The 24472-nt window shown below is 45.6% G+C and overlaps 1 protein-coding gene across 8 annotated transcripts in view; it reads left to right on the forward strand.

The window, feature by feature from the left end:
• Positions 1 to 24472, forward strand: part of FAT1 (FAT atypical cadherin 1) — a 122592-nt gene that overhangs the window by 92120 nt on the left and 6000 nt on the right. For 6 of the 8 annotated variants that reach the window (XM_070460005.1, XM_070460007.1, XM_070460009.1 and 3 more), the window contains 17 exons: positions 1017 to 5084; positions 5635 to 5831; positions 6535 to 6688; positions 7501 to 7734; positions 8836 to 9225; positions 10506 to 10720; positions 11266 to 11403; positions 13405 to 13548; positions 14064 to 14261; positions 15103 to 15904; positions 16046 to 16177; positions 17097 to 17254; positions 18129 to 18591; positions 19500 to 19653; positions 19807 to 19917; positions 21568 to 22199; positions 22882 to 23019. In XM_070460005.1, the coding sequence (XP_070316106.1) occupies positions 1017 to 5084; positions 5635 to 5831; positions 6535 to 6688; positions 7501 to 7734; positions 8836 to 9225; positions 10506 to 10720; positions 11266 to 11403; positions 13405 to 13548; positions 14064 to 14261; positions 15103 to 15904; positions 16046 to 16177; positions 17097 to 17254; positions 18129 to 18591; positions 19500 to 19653; positions 19807 to 19917; positions 21568 to 22199; positions 22882 to 23019 (8328 nt within the window). Of the gene's footprint in view, positions 1 to 1016; positions 5085 to 5634; positions 5832 to 6534; positions 6689 to 7500; positions 7735 to 8835; positions 9226 to 10505; positions 10721 to 11265; positions 11404 to 13404; positions 13549 to 14063; positions 14262 to 15102; positions 15905 to 16045; positions 16178 to 17096; positions 17255 to 18128; positions 18592 to 19499; positions 19654 to 19806; positions 19918 to 21567; positions 22200 to 22881; positions 23020 to 23494; positions 23548 to 24472 lie in introns of all 8 variants that reach the window. The other 2 variants (XR_011485159.1, XR_011485158.1) reach the window with 1 other exon arrangement.

Genomic DNA, 24472 nt, shown 5'->3' on the forward strand with positions numbered 1-24472 from the left:
CAGTGTAAGAATTCATTTGGGGAAAATAAGTTCATTTCTATGACTCAAATAAATGATGCTGGACTCTTTGTTTAGAAAACAGGAAAGGGATGAAGGTTTTGTGGATGGATCAGTTCTGAGGACCCTCACACTGCTGTGATCTACCCAGAAAGATAGTAAACTGTGTAGCTAGTAAACTGGCTTCCTCAGAAAAGATTTCAGTCAGTGAATCAAAACCACGGAATATTGCCGAGTTGTATGTATAGCTGTTGTAGGACACTGAAGCTGTAAAAAGTCCAAAGAAAGCAAGGAAGACTATGTTAGGATTTTCAGTTTTAGCATTATTGACGTTTTTGGATCACAAAATGCTTTGCCGTGCTGTAGGGTATTTAGCAGCGTCCCTGGTCTCTATCCACTGGACGGTAGGAGCACCCTGTGTCCACAAGTAGTGGTCACCTAAAATACATCCAAACACTACTGAACGTCCCTCTGGGTGAAATCGCCTCCGGGTTGAGAAACACTCACCTAGAAATCAAATTGACCTGAAAAAAAATTCAGGGAATATTGAAATCTTCAAAACCTGGAAAGTGGGGCAGATTATATACAGGCTTCTTCATCAATTCCCGAATGTTTAAAATGAGGGCCAATGCTATTGAAGTCTGTTGAATTTAATTGAAGTCTGCCCTTTCATATAAGATTCTTGAGAATTTGCAAGCAATAAATACATTCCAAAGGGCGTTTGAGGGACTCTCGGAAATGATTAGCTTCACTGCTTTATGAAGGAGAATCAGCTTTTCTCACAACACATTCCTGGTTCAGCCAGAGAGAGTTTTAGCTTTAGCTGCATAGTGATCTTAAATCTGTTTGTTTGTTTTTTGATAATTTATAGACAAAACTTGGAAAAGTTTGCCTTAGTTTAGGTGGATAAAAATGAAACACATTGAGAAATGAGACAAATTGAATGAAGCCAGTTCCCTTTGAAGGTTGATCGGTCCTTGTATTTTTCTCTCAACATGCTTCTCCCTCTCCCCTCCCAGGAAACATTGGAAATTCTTTTACGATCGACCCCATCTTGGGCTCCATAAAAACTGCCAGAGAATTAGATCGTAGTAACCAAGGGGCCTATGACTTAATGGTAAAAGCTACAGATAAAGGCGACCCACCAATGAGTGAAATCACCTCTGTGCGGATCTTTGTGACCATTGCCGACAACGCCTCTCCCAAGTTTACATCAAAAGAATATTCTGTTGAAGTTAGTGAAACTGTCGGCATTGGGAGTTTCGTCGGAATGGTTACAGCCCACAGCCAGTCATCAGTGGTCTATGAAATAAAGGATGGAAATGTAGCTGATGCCTTTGATATTAATCCACACTCTGGAAGTGTTGTCACTCAGAAAGCTTTGGATTTTGAAACCTTGCCCGCCTATACATTAACAGTACAAGGAACTAACATGGCTGGTCTGTCTGCAAACACAACCGTTGTAGTGCACCTGCGGGATGAAAATGACAACTTGCCAGTCTTTATGCAGGCAGAGTATACAGGGCTCATTAGCGAATCAGCTTCGATTAACAGCGTGGTCCTCACAGACAGGGATGTCCCATTAGTTATTCGAGCCACTGATGCCGATCAGGAATCAAATGCCCTGCTTGTTTATCACATCGTCGAACCATCTGTGCACAAGTACTTTACCATTGATTCTAGCACTGGTGCTATTCATACAGTCCTAAGTTTGGACTATGAAGAAACAAGCACGTTTCACTTCACTGTGCAAGTTCATGACATGGGAACACCACGTTTGTTTGCTGAATACGCAGCCAATGTGACTATACACGTCATTGACATTAACGACTGCCCTCCTGTGTTCTCCGCATCATTGTATGAAGCATCTCTTTTGTTACCAACCTACAGAGGAGTCAAGGTCATCACAGTGAATGCCACTGATGCCGATTCAAGCGCGTTCTCACAGTTAATGTACTCCATCACCGAAGGCAACATTGGGGAGAAGTTCTTGATGGACCGCAAGACTGGAACCATAACTGTGCAGAACACGACTCAGCTGAGGAGCCGCTATGAGTTAACTGTCAGGGCTTCTGATGGCCGGTTCGCCAGCTTCGCGTCCATCAAAATTAACGTGAAAGAAAGCAAGGAGAGTCAGCTGAAATTTACTCAAGATTTCTACTCTGCCGTGGTGAAGGAGAATTCCACCGAAGCCAGAACACTCGCTGTCATCACTGCCCTTGGGAATCCAATCAACGAGCCCCTGTTTTACCACATCCTCAACCCGGATCGCAGGTTCAGGATCAGCCGCACGTCCGGAGTGCTGTCGACCACCGGCATACCGTTCGATCGCGAGCAGCAGGAGGCCTTCGACGTGGTGGTGGAAGTCACGCGGGAGCGGACGCCTCCGGCCGTGGCCCACGTCATCGTGAAGGTCGCCATTGAGGACCAGAATGATAACGCCCCGGTGTTTGTCAACCTCCCTTACTATGCCCTGGTGAAAGTGGATGCCGCCGTGGGCCAGGTGATCCGCCACGTGACTGCCGTCGACAGGGACAGTGGCCGAAACGGGGAGGTTCATTACTACCTCAAGGAGCACCACGAACACTTCCAGATTGGGTCCTCTGGGGAGATCTCACTGAAAAAGGCATTTGAACCCGACACCTTAAATAAAGAGTATCTCGTCACAGTGGTCGCCAGAGACGGAGGAGATCCAGCTTTCTCGGCCGAGGTCATTGTCCCCATCACCGTGATGAACAAAGCCATGCCCGTGTTCGAAAAGCCTTTCTACAGTGCCGAGATCCCAGAGAATGCACAGATGCACAGCCCTGTAGTCCTCGTACAAGCCAACAGCCCAGAGGGCCTGAAGGTGCATTACAGCATCGCCGAGGGCGATCCTTTCAGCCAGTTCACTGTCAACTTCAACACCGGAGTTATCAGCGTCGTGGCGCCACTGGACTTCGAGTCCCACCCAGCGTATAAGCTGAGCATCCGAGCCACGGACTCCTTGACTGGTGCTCATGCCGAGGTCTTTGTGGACATAATCGTGGAGGACATCAACGACAATCCTCCTGTGTTTGCCCAGCCGTCCTACGCTGCCACCCTGTCCGAGGCATCTGTCATCGGGACGTCTGTGGTTCAAGTCAGAGCGACAGATGCCGACTCGGAACCAAACAGAGGGATTTCCTACCACGTGGTCGGGAATCACAGCAAGAGCCACGATCACTTTCACGTCGACAGTGCCACTGGCCTCATCTCGCTGGTCAGGTCTCTGGACTACGAGCAGTTCCGGCAGCACCAGATTTCTGTGAGGGCTGTTGACGGTGGCATGCCCCCTCTGAGCAGCGATGTGGTCGTCACGGTGGACGTCACCGACCTCAACGATCACCCGCCCCTCTTCGACCAGCAGCTTTACGAAGCCAGAATTAGCGAGCACGCCGCCCATGGGCATTTTGTGACCTGTGTACGGGCCTATGACGCAGACAGTTCCGATGCAGACAAGTTGGAATATTCCATCCTGTCTGGCAATGACCATAAGAATTTTGTCATCGATGGCAAGACGGGGATCATCACGCTGTCAAACCTGCGCCGGCACGCTCTGAAGCCATCCTACACCCTCCAGGTGTCTGCGTCGGATGGAGTTTTTAGGAGTTCCGCTCAGGTTCACGTGACTGTGATTGGAGGCAATTTGCACAGTCCCACGTTTCTTCAGAAGGAGTATGAAGTGGAGCTCGCTGAAAATGCTCCCCTGCACACCCTGGTGACCGAGGTCAAAGCAACCGATGGGGATTCAGGTATTTACGGTCACGTTACCTACCACATCGTCAATGACTTCGCCAAAGACCGGTTTTACACAAATGAGCAAGGGCAGATCTTTACTTTAGAAAAGCTTGATCGAGAAACCCCAGCAGAGAAAGTAATCCCCATTCGTTTCATGGCCAAGGATGCGGGAGGCAAGGTTGCTTTCTGCACCGTTAACGTCATCCTCACAGATGACAATGACAATGCCCCGCAGTTTCGAGCAACCAGGTTTGAGGTGAACATCGGGTCCAACGCTCCCAAAGGGACATCGGTCATCAAAGTCCTCGCCAGCGACGCCGACGAGGGCTCCAACGCCGACATCACCTATGCCATCGAAGCAGATTCTGAAAGTGTTAAAGAGAATTTGGAAATCAACAGAGTGTCCGGTGTAATTACTACCAAGGAAAGTTTAATCGGCTTGGAGAACGAGGTCTTCACTTTCTTCGTCAGAGCTGTGGACAACGGGTCCCCACAAAGAGAATCGGTTGTTCCCGTCTACGTTAAAGTGCTCCCACCAGAAATGCGGCTTCCCAGGTTTTCAGAGCCATTTTACACCTATACAGTTTCTGAAGATGTGCCCATCGGAACCGAAATAGACCTTATTCGAGCAGAACACAGTGGGACTGTCCTTTACAGCCTGGTCAAAGGGAATACCCCCGAAAGCAACAGAGATGAGTTCTTCGTGATCGACAGGCAGAGCGGGAGGCTGAAACTGGAGAAGAGTCTTGACCACGAGACCACAAAGTGGTTCCAATTTTCTGTGCTGGCCAGGTGCACTCACGGTGACCAGGAGGTGGTAGCTTCTGTTGACGTGAGCATCCAGGTGAAGGACGCCAACGATAACAGCCCTGTCTTGGAGTCTAGTCCATACGAGGCCTTTGTTGTTGAAAACCTGCCGGCAGGGAGCAGAGTCATTCAGATCAGAGCATCTGACCTGGATTCAGGCACCAACGGCGAAGTCATGTATAATCTAGATCAGTCACAAAGCGTGGACATCATTGAATCCTTTGCCATTAATGTGGAAACGGGCTGGATCACCACGCTGAGGGAACTGGACCATGAAAAGAGAGACAGCTACCAGATTAAGGTGGTTGCCTCAGATCACGGTGAGAAGGTTCAGCTCTCCTCCACAGCCGTCGTGGATGTTACAGTCACTGATGTCAACGACAGCCCCCCTCGGTTCACGGCCGAGATCTACAAAGGGACCGTGAGCGAAGATGATCCTCCTGGGGGCGTGATTGCCATCGTGAGCACCACGGATGCCGATTCTGAGGAGATCAACAGACAAGTTACATACTACATAACAGGTAACATATGCAAACGGTTTAATTTCAAGTCAAGTGGTATCAGAAGCATGGATTCTGAGATACATTATTTTATGGCAATTGAGAGTTAAAGATTCGATTGTAGTATGTTTAAACTAAGTAGAAAGTAACAATCTCTTAAGCTATATTTCAAGTTCTTTGCCTGAGCAAAGCCAGTCCTTGTTTCATTAGACAGATTTTGATTTTTATGATTCATTCTGTCAAACTTTATACGTAGTATATAAAAAAGATATTACAATTTAAAAAATGCAGTTTCAGTGCAGGCGAAAGTGTTACTGATGGTCTTTAAATTCTGTTTGGCTTCATGCTGTGTTCAGATACACATTTTAGTGCTGCTTCCTTTGTTTTTTTGGTTTTGTTGAGGGTTGGCAGGGCTTAGTAAACAGGAAATATAATAAGTATAAATGGAATTATTTTTTAAAAACTTAACTTTTAAATTATATATCTTTTGTACAATTTGTTTCTCCTGTTACTCTTTTTTTTTTTAAATTTCAACGAATTTGACTGTCATCTCCTTCCTCTGATGTCATAGGCGGAGATCCTTTGGGGCAGTTTGCTATTGAAAATATACAGAACGAATGGAAGGTCTATGTGAAGAAACCTCTAGATAGAGAGGAAAGGGACAACTACCTTCTGACCATCACAGCAACTGACGGGACCTTCTCATCCAAAGCTATAGTTGAAGTCAAAGTCCTTGATGCAAATGACAACAGTCCCATTTGTGAAAAGGTAGGCTACTCCTGTCTTTAAGTTCATATATTATGAATTCAGATTTCTTTCTTAAACCTTTCAGACAGTCACATGGTGCTACTGCACGTGAAGTTAATTCAGATGTCTTTTACGTGGTAAGTTCTTAATGTTTAAGTCAAGATGGGGTTGATGGAGCCAGAGTTGGAGTAGTTTCAGAAGTACTTTTGAAGTATGTTTAAAAAGCTTGAAAATATCATTCAAAAATACTGTGAATTATGGACAGGATTACAGTTGTATGTTAACTCTAAACATGCTCTCTTACATTTTCCTGAAGGGATTCCCTTCATCGGGGGGTGAGGTTATGGCGGGGGGGATATTAGGCCAGGAGTTCTTGATACACAGCTCTCTTCTGCTCCAGCAGACTGTATTTAGAGCCCTTGCTTTTGCACATACTGGAGGAACCCAGAGGTGCAGGGTGTGGCCTCTGCCCCACGGAGCCCATAGTTTTTAACACGAGGACAACACGGGTACCAGGGAAGAGCTGTAGTTCAGCATATGGGGTTGTTAGCTGTGACCTGACTCCTCTTTTGTAAGAAAAATAGTTCTGCAGACCCCTTGGATTTTAGTTGTATTCCTTTCCCGTGTGTTCTGTGACCCCAGTTAAATGATTTCTGTTGCTCCCTTGGCAGTAATGTTAACTTTCAATGTTCTAAGTTAACGGTATTGTTTACAATCTTTGTAGACTTTATATTCTGACACGATTCCAGAAGATGCCTTTCCTGGGAAGCTGATCATGCAGGTCTCTGCGACGGATGCAGATATCCGTTCCAACGCTGAAATTACTTACACATTATTTGGTCCAGGTGCAGAAAAATTCAAACTAAATCCAGACACAGGTAAAGGTGGAATTTGGGCAAAACAGATTCTGTTTCAACAAAGTCACATATTCAGGTGGTTTTGGATCACACAGATAATTTGACATTATATTTTGTTCTTGTAAGTTTACTCTTCTGCTGCAAAAATGGCATCTTTTAGAAAGGTAAGCAACAATTAACTATAAAATTTATGGTGAGAGAAAAAATTAACAGCAGCAATATCATCTACTTGAATCAAGGATTTAACAGTTACAAGTTTTTTATATCGCCTTCTTTAAAAAAGAAAACAACTCAGAAGTTAAAGTATATCAAGCTTTCTGCTTTATCAATTTTCCATAGTTTGTTTCATTGAACTTGTGACCATAAATTTATAACTTAGCATATTCATTAAAATGATTAATGATATTTTACCTGTCTTTAAACCTCTAGGATTGTTTTTCTCTTTGAATTTTTATTTTGTTAAAATTGGGGATCAAGTAATAGTTTTCTATTAAGCTTTCCCCCCAAATTAATTATAGACATTTGAATCTAATTTTTGAGTCAGTTAAAAAATACCTTGAACTTGGTAAATTGGCAACTCTTTTGCTTTTTGACGTTGTATATAATACAAGAGAGCCCCAGCCTGGAGATCTCTATGGCTTAGAGCTGGCTCCTAGCAGGATTTGACAATCTCCAACTCAGAGGGCTCCCCTAGCTGTTGACTCTGTCACTGACAAAATTATTCCAAAGGAAGGCTATTATTCAGATTTTATAGATGTAAGAGGAAGAAGGATGTCTGCTGGCAGTTACATCTTCGGTTTCAAGTGAGCCCGTGGATATTTGTTTGTTTTTAGGTGAACTGAAAACATCAGCCCCGCTGGATCGCGAGGAGCAAGCAACTTACCATCTTCTCGTCAAGGCCACCGATGGAGGGGGGAGGTTCTGCCACGCGAGCATTGTGCTCACACTAGAGGACGTGAACGACAACGCCCCCGAGTTCTCTGCTGATCCCTACACCATCACCGTGTTCGAGAACACGGAGCCAGGCACGCTTCTGACCAGGGTGCAGGCCACGGACGCGGATGCAGGTAAAGTCCAGATGATGCTCTTGTCTTCAGACTGTGGCCTGAGGGGCTGTTTCAACACATTCATCCCCTTTCATGTACCCAGCCTGATGCGTGTTGAGTAACTCACTATTTGTTAGCGTTGGGGTTTCCTCGGTGGCCCAGTGGTTAAGACTTTACCTTCCTGTGTAGGGGATGTGGGTTAGATCCCTGTTTGGAGAGCTAAGATCCCATACGCCTTGTGGCCAAAAAACCAAAACATAGACTATATTGTAACAAATTCAGTAAAGACTTTAAAACTGGTCCGTATTTTTTTTAAAAATCTTTAAAAAAATGTGTTGGCATTAAAAATTGAATGAAATCTTCAGAATAAGGAACTCATTTTTAATGAATATTCAAAATCTCGAAATTGTGTGCAATGAACTTACTGTGATGCCTCTAAAATTCTAGCCTGTGATAACTGATTTTTATATCCTATTGAATTAATTGATAAAGGGTTGTTATTTTTTGGTGAATAAAGCATTCGTGACAGAGATTTAGTATCATAGGGACATAACAGAAGCAAACAATATATTGTTTTAGTTTTACAAATCTTTCAAGTTTTTTATGGAGAAAGTAAGGCTCTAGGATATATATTCACAGCATTTTGATGGCAGAGAATAGAAATAACTTCTTCAGTCATTCTAACACTGAAGAGTTAGTATAGCAAATGTATTAATTTTCAAATAAATGTTTGTCACCAAAGCTAAGTAATAAGTAGGCTTTATTTTTAAAGATCTGGGTTTTAGAACAAAGTTCCTATATAATATGGTCTTTAAAAAAGTCAGATGACTATGAAATTATATTTGTTTTAACTCAGTGAATCTCTCATTTAAAAGTTACATTTTTTTAAGATCTTAGTCAACAAGAATTTTAAAATAATGTATATTAGCATTTTCCCTTTTAGTATGTATGCTACATGTATTTTTTAAATTAATTTTTTTTATTGAAGGATAATTACTTTACAGAATTTTGTTGTTCTCTGTCAAACGTCAACATGAATCAGCTGTAGGTGTACATATTTTTAAGGAGCGTGCTTATATTTCTTGAAATAAAGCATTCTGCCATGATGTGGTGTCTTGACAGGACTGAATCGGAAAATCTCCTACTCACTGCTTAACTCCGCTGATGGGCAGTTCTCCATTAATGAATTATCTGGAATCATTCAGTTAGAAAAGCCTTTGGATAGAGAACTCCAGGCAGTATACACCCTGACTTTGAAAGCTGTTGATCACGGTTTGCCCAGAAGGTTGACAGCTACCGGGACCATTGTCATATCTGTTTTGGATATAAATGACAATCCGCCCGTGTTTGAGTACCGTGAATATGGTGCCACAGTGTCTGAGGACATTCTCGTTGGGACTGAAGTTCTCCAAGTGTATGCAGCGAGTCGGGACATTGAAGCCAATGCAGAAATCACCTACTCTATCATAAGTGGGAATGAACACGGGAAATTCAGCATCGACTCTAAGACAGGTAACCTACCACTCAAATGGGAAGGAGCCCTTATTCTGCCAGAAAGGCTAGATTGCTCAGCACTTGACTGGTACAATGACAGGTCATATGTTGTCTGTAGATACCCTAAAAAGAGAGAAAACTCAAGTTTCCTTTGTGCTGTTATCTGAAGTGGAATTCATAGTGGTTTAGAAGGCTTTAAAACTGTAGTTCCACACACTAAAATCATTTCTGGCTTGTCTGTTATAGATATGAGCAAATTTAAGGAGAAAATTAAAGCATCATACTCTAGTTATTTAGTAAAGATATAAGATGTAATAAATCAGTAAAGATAAAGAATGGAAGATGGTAGAAAATTTTGCATAATGGCTCTCTTTTTTTGTGCCCCTTGTGGATCTCATATGAAATAGCTTCCCAAGTGAAACAGGAGTTTTGACCTCTTTGCTCTTAGATTCAGTAGGGGCACCTGATAATTCATTAAATTGACTTCTTCATTATGCTAGCTGTGTATAGCTGGCAAATACCTGGACTGAGTTCCTTAGTGAGGGACTGGCAATGAGGTCAAAAGTCGCTGGAGCTCTTGACTCTGGCTGCATAAATACTTTTCTAGTCTTGTTAACCTGTCGACTGAAATAGCTATAAGGAAATTGCTCTCTCAAAAACCGCTCCATTCAAACTGTGTTTAATTGTATGTGACTGTTTCAGATGAAGGGTTGGTATGTGATGATGCTATTTTAAAATGTATTTTTAGCACATATAAAAATTGTTATTTTTAGGACTCTTTAAGTAGGATAGACTATAAGGAGGTAAAAAAGAAAGACATTGAAAGACGTTAAAGGAATTATTAAATCAAAAAGGGATTTTAAAAAAAGAAATGATAGAATGTAAACAAAGCATTATTCAAGAGATTTTTTTAAAAGGATGTGAATTTCTGTAAAAGTAGGAGAAGGAAAAGAAAATGAAAAGCCAAAGAATAGAATTTTTATGTTTTCTTTCTGTTTTATTAAAGTCTGCAGTAAACTGTCATTTAGAAGAGAGAAGAAATATAATCATTTTTATAACAGGGATATAGCAAGTACTGGGCAATTTAAGTGTAAAAGCAATTTAAATATTCCAAAGAGTATCAGGAAAGTAAAAGCAATAAGGAGAGTTCCCAGGATGAGCCAATCCTGTTTTAATTGTTGAATTAAGGAATTAGAGAACATACATAAATGGTAAGTCAACTCTTGAAGATTCCAGTCATAGGAGGAGAAGGTGGTGGCATTTTGAAGCACTGGAAGTGACTCTGATTTTCTGCTCAGGGGCCATATTTGTCATTGGGAATCTGGACTACGAAAGCTCTCACGAGTACTACCTGACCGTTGAGGCCACTGACGGAGGCACGCCGTCATTAAGCGATGTTGCCACGGTGAACATCAATGTAACAGACATCAATGACAACACCCCAGTGTTCAGCCAGGACACCTACACGGCGGTCATCAGCGAGGACGCTGTTCTTGAACAGTCTGTGATTACGGTGCATATCTTTCCCTCTATGGTTTTCTTTTGGGTCTCGGCAAGAATTTTTCTAGGGATTTATCCAGTTTTTTTGTTGCTGCTGCTGTTTTAATTTTATTTGTTTATTTATTTCTGGCTGTGCTGGGTCATTGTTGCCGTTCAGGTTTTCTCTAGTTGTGGAGTGTGCAGAGCAGACTGGGGCTTCAGTCGTGGCAGCACGTCAGCTCAGCAGTTGCGGCTCCTGGGCTCTGGAGCCCAGCCCAGTCGCTGTGGCACACAGGCTTAGCTGCTCCCTGGCACGTGGGGTCCTCCCAGACCAGGGATCAGACGCGTGTGTCCTGCACTAGCATGCATATTCTTTGCCTCTGAGCCACCAGGGACACTCTCTCCCAGTTCTTACAATGGCTTTACTTGAAAATAATTGGAAGATGAGGAAATGTCTTTTATTAACCCAGTGACTAGCTCTATTTATAAGTAACTGCTGTTGATACAGGAAATTTGCTTAATAGACTTCTGCTGTCACGGCCTCATCTGTCTCCTAAACAGGAGTGTGATGTTTTCTAGGTTATGGCAGATGATGCTGACGGACCTTCAAACAGCCACATCCACTATGCAATTATAGACGGCAACCAGGGAAGCCCGTTTACAATCGACCCTGCCAGAGGAGAAGTGAAGGTGACCAAACTTCTAGACCGGGAAACAGTAAGTGGAGAAATTAAATTGTTTAAAGAATAAAAGTGTGTATTTAGGATGAAACTCTGTTGGCACCGGTGTTTTGAGACGCTTTGTGGAGCTAGAATCTGGGTTTTACATAACAGCAGAGATTTGGGAGAGGCTAGTGTTGAGAGGAGGGAATTCCCCCTGAGGAACTGGTGGAGGAAAGAATGGAGAAAGGCAGTCATGGGGTGTGTTTAGGAGATTTTATTCAGTTGTGTTGGAGGAGAGCGATCTTACAAGCGAGGGAGAGAAGATACATCAGGTGTTTTAGGAACAGATTTCAGGCCACAGACAAAGCCAGGATCCTAGGTTCAGGCTTGCATCGCAGGCGTTAGGTGGTTACCGACGTCTGTGCGCCCAAGTGCGGCAACACCAGGGGATGCTCTCTGAGGACCAGGCCTGCGGCAGGTCAGAGTGTCGTGAGGAGGTAGGAGGCCCAGTGACAGTCGTTACAAGAGCCCAAGCGGGGACAGTAGCGTGACACGTGAGCGACAAGACAAACGCGGAAACTTGGAGTGAGGACCACAGAGCTGAGCTGTGGCCTCCACGGAGAGTGGAGGTGGCCAGTGCCTCAATGCTGTTCAGTCCTGCTGTGACAGAGTACTGCCATGAGACGGGGTCACGGGGCACAGACCTGGCGCTGGGGAGACGCGCTCAACTGTGTTCTGGGTGTGCTGACCTGGCAAGGAAAGTGGCATATTCAGGTAAAACTGTTCAGCCAGTTTTGGGACATTGTAGTCAAACTTGAGGCTTGAAAGCTGGAAATACAGAAAAGGCACGTGCCTCCGGAGATGATCATGGAAATGACCTGAGGTTTGGAGGTAAATGTGAGCGAATGAGGAGAGAGCCAAGCCCTCCCTCCCTGTCTCCATCCCTCCATCCATCCACCCATCCACTTACTCACCCTCTCTCACAGACAGGAGGGGAGCTGCCGCAGAGGTGATGGAGGGAAGAAGTGAAAGAGCCTTCGTTCAGGGAATTAGAAGGGCATTGGGGTTAATACAGACTGTGATTTCAGAAGGATAGTGGGCACATCCAAGTTGAAAGGAATTTGGGGATATTTCATAAAATCTCCATTCTTTAATTCCTTTCCTGACCCATTATTTTTAAGCAAGGACTTCCCAAAAGATTGGGAAGCATGACCGTTAATGCTTAGGACTTCAGTACTGCTGGGCAGAACAAAAGTTAGTGTTTTTGACTTGAAACCGACTTCTCAAACCTTGCGTAAACTCATTGTCCATTGTGAGGTGGCAGGTGAGTTCCCCAGGCCGAGTCTCCCTCTCCCGTGGGCGTGTCTCGCAGGACTGGTACTTCACAGCACATCCTCTGGGGTTTAGCCAGCCTCCTGGCCTCTTCACTGCTTCCTCTGAGAGAGACCTTAAAAGGAGCTGTCCTAGAAAAGCAGCCACCCCGCTTACGTCACCTTTTCTAGTAGGAAGTCACAAAGAGAAGGGTCTTGGGAGATTGAGGCATTTGACGGCAAGCCAAGTGCCACATCAAAGGGGAAGATGAACTGGAGAGTCCCGAGTGTTGAGAGTGAATGGGCCCTCGAGGGCAGGAGACAGCTAGCTGTGTGTCTGCTTCTAGCTGAGAGTCGCACTGGGGCAGAGGGAAGGTTGCACCCTTAGACACGTGTGCCCATCTTTTCTCATTGTTTGTGTTCCTTTTCTGTCTTAATTTCTGTTAGTAGATTGGCATGTTTTCAAAGTTAGAACACCTTCACAGGGCAAGTATGTTTCTGAGAGGCATCTGAGATCCTTCTCTGTGTTTGTAACTTTTTCTGTCAGGCAGACACATTCCACTCTGCAGGTGGCCTGTGGCCATGTCCCTGCGTGCAGGCTAGGGAGTCACCCGCCTGCAGGGCTCAGGGGGCGGAGACCCTCAGATCTGCCCCTCTAGGGGTGCCAGAGGCACGCTTGAGATGGAACCCCTGTTCTTTGGTCTTGTGGAAACAGACACGCTTCTCTTTGTGTTTTCCCCAACAAGATCTCAGGCTACACGCTCACCGTGCAGGCCTCTGACAATGGCAGTCCCCCCAGAGTCGCCACGACCACCGTGAACATCGACGTGTCTGATGTGAACGACAATGCCCCGGTCTTCTCCAGGGGGAACTACAGCCTGATCATCCAGGTGACCGTCCTGGGCTCCTGGGTCCTGGGCTCCTGGAAGGCGTCCCTGTTGAAATGTGTGCTCTCACGGGCCTCAATTTTTCGTTCCAAATAGCTTTCCTTTTCCAAAGACTGCTTTTGAGAAAAATGGGAAAGGTGACATTACAGGGCTCTCTGTCAGTACTAAAAGATGAGCCATTTCCAAAATGCTTTCGTCTCTTCTTTTTGCTTTGGTTTTTAAGATAACCTCAGTAGCTTGGTTCTTAACCTTCCCTTCTGCCCTGCATTTCCTCCTGGCCCCACGCAGACCCTCCCACTCCTCCGCAAAGCACCTCTCCCCTCCCGTCTCCCTATACACCCCCTCCCCTCCAGTCCCCCCTTCCCCACCAGTCTCCCTCCCCTTCTTCCCAGCACCACCAGCCCCTCTCCCCTCTCCTCCTTCCAAATGAAGCAGCAATGTCTGTTTTCTGTAAACGTCCTATTCTGGAAAGCTTGCAGGGCGTCTTGTTGACAGCGGCGTGGTTCTCCCCTTTGCAGGAGAACAAGCCCGTGGGGTTCAGCGTGCTGCAGCTGGTGGTGACGGACAGGGACTCCTCCCACAACGGCCCCCCCTTCTTCTTCAGCATCGTGAGCGGGAATGAAGAGGGGGCGTTTGAAGTCAACCAGCAGGGAGCCCTGCTGACGGCGGCCGCCATAAACAGGAAAGTGAAGGATCGTTACTTACTGCGTGTTAAGGTATTCACGCCTTTCTTCATGGTTGTTTGTGGTTTTTTTTGAGAACTCATGGAAAAGAGCCACTGCGGTGATCTATCTTCTCATGTGTAAACAGCTTATGCCTGGTGAGAAGACAGAGCTGCAAAACTGAATTAGAATTAGAGTCTGGTTTTCTTTTCTTTTTTTTTTGGTCAGATCTTCATTTTTATCCCACAGCACTTGGCAGGGGCATATTTATTTATTCACTTACCTTATCATAGACCTTCCCAGGTGGCACTAATGGTAAAGAACCCGCCTGCCAATCCAGGAAACATAAGAGATGCAGATTTGATCCCCTGGGTTGGGAAGATTCCTCTGGAGGAGGGCATGGCAGCCCATTCCAGAATTCTTGCCTGGAGAATCCCCATGGACAGAGGAGCCTGGCGGGCTACAGTCCCTGGGGTCGCAAAGAGTCAGACGCACCTGAAGCGACTTAGCACACACTTTAGCATAGATGTGGGTGGAGCTAAGTTTCAGTATGAATCAGTGAAAGGGCCAGAGAGAAGTATTTATCCTGTGGTCTCTTTCAACAACCCGTACATGCCAGAATTGTACACGATTAATTTTATCACCAAGTCACTACTATTAACAATCTCTTTCCTATGAATTCAAGCATCATACCCCCGATTCCTCTATGACCAGTTAATACACCTACTCTGAAAACGCTTTCTACCCTGTCCCTTGATAATGCTTCTCATACAAAGAATTAGGTAGCTAACAATTGGTAGTACTTTAGAACTTGAGCAGTATAAATATATTTGTATTAAGAAGTTGTGATGATGACACAGACAAAGGTGATTTTTTTCCCCTTCTTTTCTCGCAGGCTGCAGACAATGGAAAGCCTCAGCTGTCATCTCTGACATATATTGACATCAGGGTCATTGAAGAGAGCGTCTATCCCCCGGCGATCCTGCCGCTGGAGATTTTCATCACTGCTTTCGGGGAGGAGTACTCAGGCGGTGTCATCGGGAAGGTCCACGCCACCGACCAAGACGTGTATGACACGTTAACCTACAGCCTCGACCCACAGATGGACAACCTCTTCTCCGTGTCCAGCACGGGGGGCAAGCTGATCGCGCACAAGAAGCTGGACATAGGGCAGTACCTGCTCAACGTGAGCGTGACGGACGGGAAGTTCACCACCGCGGCCGACATCACGGTGCAGGTCAGACAGGTGACGCAGCAGATGCTCAACCAGACGGTTGCTATCCGCTTCGCCAACCTCACCCCAGAAGAGTTTGTCGGCGACTACTGGCGCAACTTCCAGCGAGCTTTGGGGAACATCCTGGGCGTGAGGAGGAACAGCATTCAGATAGTCAGCTTGCAGCCCGCCGAGCCTCACCCGCACCTGGACGTCTTGCTGTTTGTAGAGAGGTCGGGTGTCGCCCACGTTTCCACCAGGCAGCTCCTGCAGAAGATCAACTCTTCCGTGACGGACATCGAGGAGATCATCGGTGTGAGGATCCTGGAGGTGTTCCGGAAGCTGTGTGTGGGCCTCGACTGCCCCTGGAAGTTCTGTGACGAGAAGGTGTCCGTGGACGAGAGCGTGATGTCAACGCACAGCACGGCCAGACTGAGCTTTGTGACCCCACGCCACCGGCGGACGGCCGTGTGCCTCTGCAGAGGTAACGCACACGCGGGTGGAAATAGGCGTGCAGGTCGGTTCATGTTATAGCCTTTGATGGCGACACAATAAAGATCCATTTTTTTGAAATTCCTATTCATTAGCTCTCCCCCTCTCCTCTTTTTTTTTTTTAAAAACAAAGAGGGAAAATGCCCACTTGTCCATCGTGGATGTGAAGATAATCCGTGCCCTGAAGGATCGGAATGTGTCACTGACCCCAGAGAGGAGACGTATACCTGCGTCTGTCCAGGTGGCAAGTCTGGTCAGTGCCCAGGTGAGAGGTTCAATTAAGAATAAAAAAGTGAAAAAATGTAAAAGTGTTAGTCCTTCATTTGTGTCCGACCCTTTGCGACCCCATGGACTATAGCCCACCAGGCTCCTCTGTCCCTGGGATTCTCCAGGCAAGAATACTGGAGTGGGTTGCTATTTCCTTCTCCAGAGGATCTTTCCCAATCAGGGATCGAATTCAGGTCTCCTGAATTGCAGGCAGATTCTTTCCCGTCTGAGCTGCCAGGGATGAAATGACGTCTAATTATTTAAGTTGCCGTTTTTCTGGCTACTTGTGAAGGTTGTCTTTTCATTTGTTCTTGGCAGCACTTCCTCTTCTGTGACTGGCCAGTTCATGCTCTCTGCTTGATTGTCTGGATGATTTGCCTGTTTATTTTTAATAGATGGAGCTCTGTATAATTTTGAGCATTCACATTATTTACATGTTAATAGACCCCACTATCTGTATGTCACTGGTCTTTTGATTTGTTTAATTTTTATTTTCTCATTTCTGTATAATTTTACAAAATAGTTTTCATCTCTGGATTGATACTAGTTTCATCGTTTTTGTAGAGTATGAATTGTTTTACGTCTTGCTTGAGAACATTTTGCAAACCACCTTGAGGCTACATATTTTTCTAAATTGTTTTCTAATGATTTTTTAATGGATATTTCATATCTGGGTCTTTTATTTATCTTAGAATTCATTTCTCTGTGATACAGTAGTCTAACTTATTCACTCCAAATGGAGATCCAGTTCTGCTGTTGCTCTTTGTGAAAAAAAATAGACATTTCCCATTGAATTGAATTTTATACTGTATAATCTTAGATCCAAAACTTGAATTAGGGCATGGTGGTGGGGGGACAACTTATACAAATATGCTTAAACTTGGTTCTGATTTATTTCTTCTCTTTGTGATTCCCAGGGACTGCATCCATAACGTTTACTGGAAACAGCTTTGTGAAATACCGTCTAATGGAAAATGAAAACAAGTTAGAGATGAAGCTGACCATGAGGCTTCGAACGTACTCTGCCCATGCAGTTGTCATGTATGCTCGAGGGACCGACTACAGCATCTTGGAGGTGAGTGTTTGTGCATATTTGTATCTCAGATTGTGGGAGACTTTAGACACATGAATTCCATTGTATGTTCAGATGGCCCATTCTTTAAAAGAATAAGATAAGCAACATGAAATGATTGAGTTCTTCCTTTAAGTGGTTCATTGATACCAACACATAAGCTCTGTGGGGTGAAAAGCTCTTTTGGCTCTACCATAACATAGACATTTACTTCTGTTTTTTACAAACATTTTCAGGTTCCTGTGCCCATTACCTTCAAACTCTGATATGAATCTTATTGATATTATGGAGAGTTTATAGAAAGGTCCTACATACACTTGAAGTGATGATCAGCTTACCTTTTTTTTTTTCTCTTTTTTTTTTATCAAGAGTGATTTGTTTTTGACTTTAAACAAAATCTGATGCTCTTCTGTTCGGTTAGCAGTTGTCAGTCACTTACACAATGCCTTTTAGTTATGTAGTTGGAACTTTGATATCCCTGAGAGGCCTATTTTTATTATTTGTACAGTAAACCAAGGAGCACGTGTTCTATAGTACTTAAGTGCAAGGCCTTGAGCTTCCTTGGTAGCTCAGATAGTAAAGAATCTGCCAGCAACGCGGGAGACCTGGGTTTGATCCCTGGGTCAGGAAGATTCCCCTGGAGAAGGGGACGGCTGCCTTCTCTAACATTCTTACCTGGAGAATTCCATGGACAGAGGAGCCTGGCGGGCTACAATCCATAGAGTCGCAAAGAGTCAGACACGACTGAGCGACTTCCTCTTTCATCCCTACTTGCACTAACTTTCTGCCTTCAGGCGGCAGACCCACCCCCTCCTTTAGATGCGTGATCTGAGGCTGGGCGCGAGAGTAACGTGCACAGTGATTGTCTCTGTCGCAGATCCACAACGGGAGGCTGCAGTACAAGTTCGACTGTGGCAGCGGCCCCGGCATCGTCTCGGTGCAGAGCACCCAGGTCAATGATGGGCTGTGGCACGCGGTGTCCCTCGAGGTGAACGGGAACTACGCCCGGCTGGTTCTGGATCAGGTCCACACTGCCTCGGGCACAGCCCCGGGGACACTGAAAACCCTCAACCTCGACAGCCACGTGTTTTTTGGGGGCCACGTCCGCCAGCAGGGCTCGCGGCATGGACGGAGCCCCCAGGTGGGCAATGGTTTCCGGGGCTGCATGGACTCCATTTACCTGAACGGGCAGGAGCTGCCCTTAAACAACAGACCCAGGAGCTACGCGCACATCGAGGAGTCAGTGGATGTGTCTCCCGGGTGCTTGCTGGCGGCGATGGAGGACTGCTCGAGCAGCCCCTGCCAGAACGGGGGCGTCTGCCACCCTTCCCCGACGGGAGGTAAGCCTCACAGCAGCGCCTCTCCCAAGCAGTCCATCCACGTGTGTGCGCTGGGGCGGAGGTCTCCCGGCATTTCTGCTTTTCCTTTTCATGTGCAGTCAGTTTGGTTGCATACCGCAGCTGGTGTAAGTGATGCTCGAGTGGAGCTGGGCTTAGGGTTCATCCTGGGAGCGGCTGGAGGGGACAGTTTCTCTCGTGCTGAGCGGTGGCCACACTACATCGCATTTCCAGACATGTGTCATTCTGCACTAGTAGTCACAGGAAACCACAGCTGACCCTGAATGCCTTTGCAGCCACAAGGATGCCAACCAGGGGGTTGGAATTGGTTCCACGTAGTTCTCCCTACAGAGAAGGCAATGGCACCCCACTCCAGTACTCTTGCCTGGAAAATCCCATGGACAGAGGAGCCTGGTGAGCTGCAGTCCATGGGGTCGCTAAGAGTCGGACACGACTGAGCAACTTCACTTTCATGCACTGGAGAAGGAAATGGCAACCCACTCCATTGTTCTTGCCTGGAGAATCCCAGGGATGGGGAGCCTGGTGAGCTGCCGTCTGTGGGGTCATACAGAGTCGGACACGACTGAAGTGACGCAGCAGTTTTCCCTAAGCTTCTTTTTACCCGCCAGCCCAGCGGGGGGCCTGCCAGTCTTGCTCACTTGAGACGGGGGTGGGAGTGTCGTTTTCCAGAAGGCCTTGGGCACCCTGCTAAGTTAGGATGACCTTGATCGAGTCATGAGTTCCCTCTTCAGTCCTTCGTATTCGGGTGATACCAACAGTGGAAGGTTTGGTGATATAGGCAACTTTGTACCCAGAGGGTATGGGGAATTGAATATGTTTTACAAGTACCCTGAGACTTCTTTTTTCGAGTTACTGAGTGATAGTACTTTGGTTCCCATTTGCCGGTTTAGGTTATTACTGCAAATGCAACGCCTTGTACATCGGGACCTACTGCGAGGTGAGCGTCAACCCGTGTTCCTCCAACCCCTGCTTGTACGGCGGCACCTGCATTGTGGACAACGGAGACTTCATCTGCCAGTGCAGAGGACTGTATACTGGTCAGAGGTGTGTAGGTCCCCAGACTCCCATCATCCATCAGAGCAGTAGCACTCTCAATGTCATCGTGTGTGTGTGTGTGTGCAGTGTCTACGCTCATTTGCTCCTGTCGTTGCGGAGAAAACATTGGGTTTTTATGCTTATTTTTCCCTTGTCCTTCAGGTGCCAGCTTAGCCCGTACTGCAGAGATGAACCTTGTAAAAACGGCGGAACATGTTTTGATAGTTTGGATGGTGCGGTCTGTCAGTGTGACTCAGGTTTTAGGGGAGAAAGGTAACTGACTTCCTTCAAGATCTGTGTTTGCAGCTCTCTGTAGGGTCACAGCGATTGGCAAGATGCAACAACGCTTAACTTAATTTGGACTGTGTTGCTTTAGAATTTGAATTCAGAGCTCATAGTGACTCTTTGTATAATTCATCTTTTCATTCTTTTAAAAAAAATATTGAGCAAGTGAACATGATGATATAATGCTTGAAATACTATATGCTTTGAATATAGAGTGCTTCTATACTTTAAAAATGTTATTTATAAACAAGGAACGTATGGGTACTTGCAGGAAGTAACTGTGGAAACAGATTGTTTTTTTTTAAAACAGATGCGCATGGGGTTGTTACCTATCTATGAGATAGGTGACTTCTTTTTCATTGTTTATGTAGCATTTAAAACATTTCTCAACTCTTTAGGTATCTTTTGTGAGCCTTCCATAGTCTGAGAGACAGTCATTATTTTTGGTGAAGAATATGAGGCACTAGATGCCTGTTGAATGAAATGGTTTTCTATTCCAGGTGCCATTTCCCCTTAGACTTTCCACCAGGTTTAGTTTAAAAACTTAGAGCTTGTTCCATACAAGTGCCTAGTGCTATGCATCTAGAAAAGCCTTCACCTGTCACTTCTGTTAGAAGGCTTGAAGTGTGACCTGCCTGCATGGATTCACATAAGGTTTTGTTCTAGTAGTAATTCCGAATTTTACGGTCCGTCACGTGGTCTTCATTCATTAGTCTACTTGAATCCTAGTTAGTACTCAATATAGTGGACAAAAATGTCCCAGTAATCAAAATTGTAATGCCAGGTGAGTATAGGGGTGTTAGAGGAGGATGCATTTTGTTAGAGGAGGAAGGGTTTGAGCTGTGACGGGGGGACCCGCACAGGTGCCAGAGACGCCCACTGGGAAGGGGAGGGAAGGAGGGGGCCTGAGGGAGCTTTCCTGTGGGCGATTCTGTAAGGGTGAGGAGCTGAGGAGGGTTTTCAACATGGACAAACATTTTAAAATGAAAAACAGAGATTTTTCTGGCCTTTCACATGCTGTATGAAGCTGTCATATTCCCCCATGGACAATTTATTGGAGAAATTTAATCCAGCCCTCTTGGAATACATTTATCGGCATGCACTTTTCTAAATATCTGGATCAGAAATCGAGACAAACTGATGTTTAGCCAGTGAGTTTGATTCAGTTGTCTGTTGAATCCTGAGAAAAATGGCAGCTAGACATTGATATGACGTGTTTATCTCCCAGACGTACAGGGTGCAAACTCAAATTGACTCGAGTCAATACTCCACAAAGGATTTTTGTGTAGTTATTGCCGATAGTGTGTTTTGGCTGTCCTGTGTCTGGGTCAGTGTTGCTAAGTCACTTCAGTCGTGTCCGACTCTCTGTGACCCCATGGACTGTAGCCCGCCAGACTCCTCTGTCCATGGGATGCTCCAGGCAAGAACACTGGAGTGGGTTGCCATGCCCTCCTCCAGGGGATCTTCCCGACCCAGGGATGGAACCCATATCTCCTGCACTGGCAGGCGGGTTCCTCACCACTAGCGCCACCTGGGAAGCCCGGGCCAGTGTTGGGTGAGTCTTATTAGGAGGGATGATTAGTCTGTAGTCTCTATGGTGCTGCCAAGGCCTCTCCTACCCCTGGGCTGTCTCGGCAGGTGTCAGAGCGACGTTGACGAATGTGCTGGCAGCCCCTGCCGGAACGGGGCCCTCTGTGAGAACACGCACGGCTCCTACCACTGCAACTGCAGCCACGAGTACAAGGGGAAGCACTGCGAGGACGTGGCTCCCAACCAGTACGTGTCGACCCCCTGGAACATCGGCCTGGCCGAGGGGATCGGCATCGTTGTCTTCATCACGGGCATCTTTCTGCTGGTGTTGGTGTTCGTCTTCTGCCGCAAGATGATCAGTCGGAAGAAGAAACCCCAGCCCGAACCCGAGGACAAACACTTGGGACCCAGCGCGGCTTTCTTGCAAAGACCGTATTTCGATTCCAAGCTGAATAAGAACATTTACTCGGACATACCACCCCAGGTGCCTGTCCGACCCATCTCCTACACCCCAAGCATTCCAAGTGACTCTCGAAACAACCTTGACCGCAACTCCTTCGAAGGGTCGGCTATCCCCGAGCACCCCGAGTTCAGCACCTTCAACCCCGAGTCCGTGCACGGGCACCGGAAAGCCGTGGCTGTCTGCAGCGTGGCCCCAAACCTGCCTCCCCCGCCACCTTCAAATTCTCCTTCTGACAGCGACTCCATCCAGAAACCTAGCTGGGACTTTGACTATGATGGTAAGAATGGTTTTCTCCATCTCGATAAAATGTCTCTGACCTTGCAGCAGGGTGGTGTCTCTGAGTGATGAATGTGCCCAGACTCCACAGAGCTCTGGTACAATTGGGAACCTTTTCCTGGCATCCCAGCCCTGACCGGCCACATTGTGGCCATGATGTTGCTTTAATTTAGGAATTGAATCTAGTTGTGTTCCATTCATCTGGAAAGATCATTTCGTTTTCATAATTGATCTGGATTCTTGACTCTTAATTGGTGGGGGAACTTTTATGACAGAAAAAGTGGGAGGGCATTAGCATGATGTGATTTTTTTTTTCTCAGATGTGGCCAGAAGAAGCGAGAATATTTAAGTGGCCTGACGTCTATGGGATGCCTTGAAAAAGCTATATATTACCATTTCCAAATAAAATTTTAATTCCCCATGTTGTCTGATAGTCTCCATCACAGGCAGCTTTATTGAGAATTTCTATTCTATGAGTCTGCAAGCTGTATTTGTAGGTTTTGCATTTTATATTTGGTTCTGTTTTGGAGATGTTTCTTTTTTTTTTTCCCAATGTACTTTTATTGAATAAATCCCAGGCAGTCCACGGGTCACACTTGCTTCCTGTCAGGATACAGCAGAGAAGAAAAGAGAGTCTCCTGCCTTTGTGACGTGTAACTGTTTTGTCCGTCATCTCCTTTTAGCTAAAGTGGTGGATCTTGATCCTTGTCTCTCCAAAAAGCCGCTGGAGGAGAAGCCGTCTCGCCCGTGCAGCGCCCGGGAAAGCCTGTCCGAAGTGCACTCGCTCAGCTCCTTCCAGTCGGAGCCGTGCGATGACAATGGTGAGTAAACGCGTCCGCAGCGCCCACCGTCCGCAGCCCCGCTCGCTGACACAGGTCAGGGACATGGTCGCTGGCTCCATCTCAGATGCTCTTTACACTTCACTTCAGGCCACAGTTAGACAGCCTTGCATGAACATCCGCTGGGGGCGATGCCGAAAACGTCCTTCATGCTTAGGAATCGGAACGGTAGTGACTGGTCATCATAAGAAAGAAAATATGACTGATTGAAAGATGAGCTCTGTCTGATCGGTTAGTTCTGCATGGGCCTTTCTTCCATGACAGTGAATGCTATAGAAGTTATGTGGATTTAAAAAAAACAAACAACCTCGTCCCCGCTTCCTTGCGCACACCCGCGTGCACACAGGCGCGCACCCCCGCAGCCCTGCGAGGAGATGCGCCGGTCTGACTCGAGCACCACCCGTGATGGTCACACGGTTCTGTTTGTCTCTCCCCACCGACTCCCTTGCGGCCTCAGCTCCCATTTGGATCAGAGCGTACTGACTGAGAACGCAGTTTAAGAGATTGCTAGTAAGTTGGATTATATTTCTAATGAAGAAAGTCTGACAGTGGGATCTTGGCTGCCAGTTTTGTTTCTTGGAGGGTGAATGGCGTTGATAAGCAGCTTTACCATATTAGCACATACCAGTAGAGAAAACTGTCAGTATCCAGAAACCCAGTAAAGTGAGTTTTTAGTGGAAATTTTTGAATGTCAGAATTAGCTTGATTGTCATTTTTTTGCATAAAAATGCCGTGTGTAAACAGTTGAAAGTTTACTGATGGAAGGAAATAACTCACTAATAATTATTTGATTGATTGTACATGCAAAGCAGTCCATAATACACTGCAGAGACCATTTCAAAACTTTTGAAGGATGGCCATATGTATGTTACATTCATTCCTGAGCCATTGAAAGCATGTTATATATGATATGAAGGTGCAACAGTGTTTATTATTTAGCTGTAAAGTATTTGGACAGAGCTCTGCTTATCAAACCAACAACAAAGTAGAATTCTTTCATTAGGTTTAATTCTAAAACATTATAGAGTTGCCAATGTACATAATACTTTATATCTTTGTCCTTAAATACCCTTCATAAATCTCAGAATTTTACCAGTATTTTCTTTCTTTTCCTAGGTTTTTTTTTTTTAACTGAAACATCATTCTTCTTAATACTCTTAGATACTTTTAATAAGCTATGGTCAAACTAGTTATGAAAATTAATTGCCAGATGATACAATGTGAGAAAAAAATATATTATCCAGGAGTGTCTTTATTTTAATCTTTATCATAATTTTAATCATTATCAATCAAAATTAAAGTCTGTATTAAGAGTATATTTAAATCATATTTCTAGTTTTCTAAGGCTGTTGTAATAGATTACATAGTGGCTTAAGACAAGATAGATTTGTGATCGTTCTGCAGTTTAGAAGTGTGACGCTTGTCTCAGCAGGCT

Source organism: Odocoileus virginianus, chromosome 32 (genome assembly GCF_023699985.2).
Source record: "Odocoileus virginianus isolate 20LAN1187 ecotype Illinois chromosome 32, Ovbor_1.2, whole genome shotgun sequence".
Taxonomy (NCBI): Eukaryota; Metazoa; Chordata; class Mammalia; order Artiodactyla; family Cervidae; genus Odocoileus; species Odocoileus virginianus.